The sequence below is a fragment of the Pinus tabuliformis genome, chromosome 3_1, assembly GCF_031772625.1.
Source record: "Pinus tabuliformis cultivar Carrire ecotype Pingquan chromosome 3_1, CPIR1, whole genome shotgun sequence".
NCBI classification, from domain to species: domain Eukaryota; kingdom Viridiplantae; phylum Streptophyta; class Pinopsida; order Pinales; family Pinaceae; genus Pinus; species Pinus tabuliformis.
Window position 1 is genome coordinate 843303652 of NC_142301.1, and position 2613 is coordinate 843306264.

The 2613-nt window shown below is 38.1% G+C and overlaps 1 protein-coding gene across 1 annotated transcript; it reads right to left on the reverse strand.

Annotated features, from left to right (window-relative positions):
• Positions 1-1355: 1355 nt before the first annotated feature.
• LOC149190159 (uncharacterized) lies at positions 1356-1985 on the reverse strand. The gene has a single exon (XM_089410442.1). The coding sequence runs from the start codon at positions 1983-1985 to the stop codon at positions 1356-1358; it is 630 nt and encodes a 209-aa protein (XP_089266568.1).
• Positions 1986-2613: the final 628 nt, after the last annotated feature.

The window sequence follows — 2613 nt, forward strand, 5'->3', positions numbered from 1 at the left end:
CCAGGATTAATGAAGAATTTAGTATCTATATCCTCTTTCGAAGATAAGGGATGAAGGTTACCTTCATCAAATGAAATTTTTTGGCTTGGTCTGCTGGTTCACCTATGAGAGATGCATTCACATTAGGATCAAGATTTGAAGGACTCTATAGTCACTGGAAAACCACTTCTAGCATTGATTCATAATACTAATCACCTAAGCGAGTTATGGCACCGAAGATTGGCTCATCTACATTATGATGCTCTTCTGAAATTAAGGAAATTGGTCTCTGGTATTCTCGATGTTCAAGCCCATCATGATGGAGTATGTCCAAGTTGTGCGAGTGGAAAGAAGACAAGGGGACCATTCCCCTCTAGCGAGAACAAGACAATTGACATCCTCCATCTCATCCATTCCGATATATGTGGTCCAATGCTCGTGCAGTCTATTGGTGGCCATCTCTACTATATCACCTTCATTGATGACTTCTCTAGAAAGACATGGATATACTATTTGAAGCACAAGGATGAAGCCTTCGAAATATTCAAAGAATTCAAAGCTTTGATCGAAAATCAAACAGGGAAGAGAATCAAAGTATTCAAGTTCGACAATGGTGGGGAATACATGTCAAATGAATTCATAGCATTTTGCAAGAAAGAAGGAATCAAGGAGGAAACAATTATGCTATTACACCCAAAAAAATGGATTAGCGGAAAGAAAGAACAGATCTATATTAGAAGCTTCCCGTGCCATGCTCCATGATAAAAAGTTGTCAAAGTTCGTTTGGGGAGAAGTAACGCATACTACTACTATATATGTTCAAAATAAGGTGCTTCATCAACCACTGGAAAACAAGACCCCGAAAGAAGTGTTCATAGGTGTGAAGCTCGACATAAGCCGTTTCCATATCTTTGGATGCCCTGTATATTTTCATGTGTCGAAGGAAAAAAGGAACAAGTTGGAAGCTACAAGAAGAAAATGTACGTTTGTGGGTTATTGTGAAAATTCTAAAGCTTATAGAATATATATTCCTAATCAAAGGAAGGTTGAAATCAGCAAGGATGTAACATTCAATGAAGATGTTGCTCTTGGAAAAGCAAAAGATCTTCCTCCAACTCCTCCTCCTAAGAAGAGGAATGATGACAGGCATATTTTAGATGGTCCTTCCATGCCTGAGTCCGAGAGTGATATTGTTGATGATCCCATGGAGCCTATGGATCCTTTAGATCCTCCTCCAAATGATCCTCCTACTACGAAGAGACCACTTTGGTTCCGTGACACTCTATAGGATGCTGAGAGACATGTTCCCATTCGAAGATCATTTAGAGAAAGGAAGCAACCATGCAGGTACCAGGGATATGTTGCAGCCATGAGCACTATGATTCAAGCCGAACATTCCTCTGAAAATCATTCTTCCCTCTTCCTCTGAAAATCATTCTTCCCTCTTCTTGACTACACTTTCCTAGGAGTTCATCAACTGTGGGAAACTTATCATTGTTGCTAATGGTATTAATAAAAGTTTCACAAGTTGGAGGAAGACCTCTAAGCGTAATCAACACCAACTCTTTATCAAATACAATTTCAACAGTTTTTGACAGTTGATCCTTGATTTTTGATATCCTCATGAAGTATGCTTGAATGGTCACTCCTCTGTTCATTTTAATGTCCTTGATTTGATTCTCGAAAGTAAGGATTTGATTCAAGTTGTTTACTTGATACATTCCAATCAACTTGTCATACATTTCCTTAGATTTATTTAAGTTGGAGACATAGGTGGTGAGATGGTGTCGAAGAGAATCACGGATAATCTTTTTAGCCTTGACTTCTCCTTTCCTGTATCTAGCCTTGATAACAACATTCAAATTTTCTGGTGGATCTGCTACCTCACCTTCAACATATTCGAGTACATCATGCTCCTCAAGAGTAGTATCCAACCTTGCCTTCCATGGAGCAAAATTTGAAGCAACATTCAACTTCTCTTCATTCTTGAAGTAAGAAGAAGACATCTTGATCAAGTCAAACAAATTTCAGCAGCAAATAGGGCAAAAAATAAGATCTCCTTATTTCAACGATAACTAGGACAACAAATAAGATCTCCTTATTTCAACAGAAAATAGGACAACAAATAAGATCTCCTTATCCCAGCGGCAAATAGGACAACAAATAAGATCTCTTTATTTCAGCAACAAATAGGATCTTGAACGGGGTAGAAAGTAAGATTTCAGCAGCAAGAAAAGAGCAGCAAATAAGATTTCAGCAGCCAGGAGCAGCAAATAAGATTTCAGCAGCAAGGAAGGAGAAGCAAGGACTCATTATTTCAGCAGCAGCTAAGAAGTGACAACTCTTTATCTTCTTGGGCTTCTCTTCACCAAAGCTCCGATACCATGTTAAATTCTAATGTTCTATGTTGTGACAATCACTTGTTACAAAACTTCTATATGCTGCAATATGAGATAAGAAAATGTAGATAGAATGTAAACCAAATGCACAATGGAAAACAACTAAGAACAGAATGAGACACACAGAATTTAGGTCCAATGACCAGGGCAAAAGCCACAAGGGGAAAACATAACCAGATTCTTCTTCTATTAGATATCAATTGTTCAACACAGATACAAAGTAAAATGAGAGATC

Coding starts and splice junctions, on each gene's coding strand:
- LOC149190159 (XM_089410442.1), bottom strand. CDS start 1,985: ATGTCTTCTTCTTACTTCAAGAATGAAGAGAAGTTGAATGTTGCTTCA.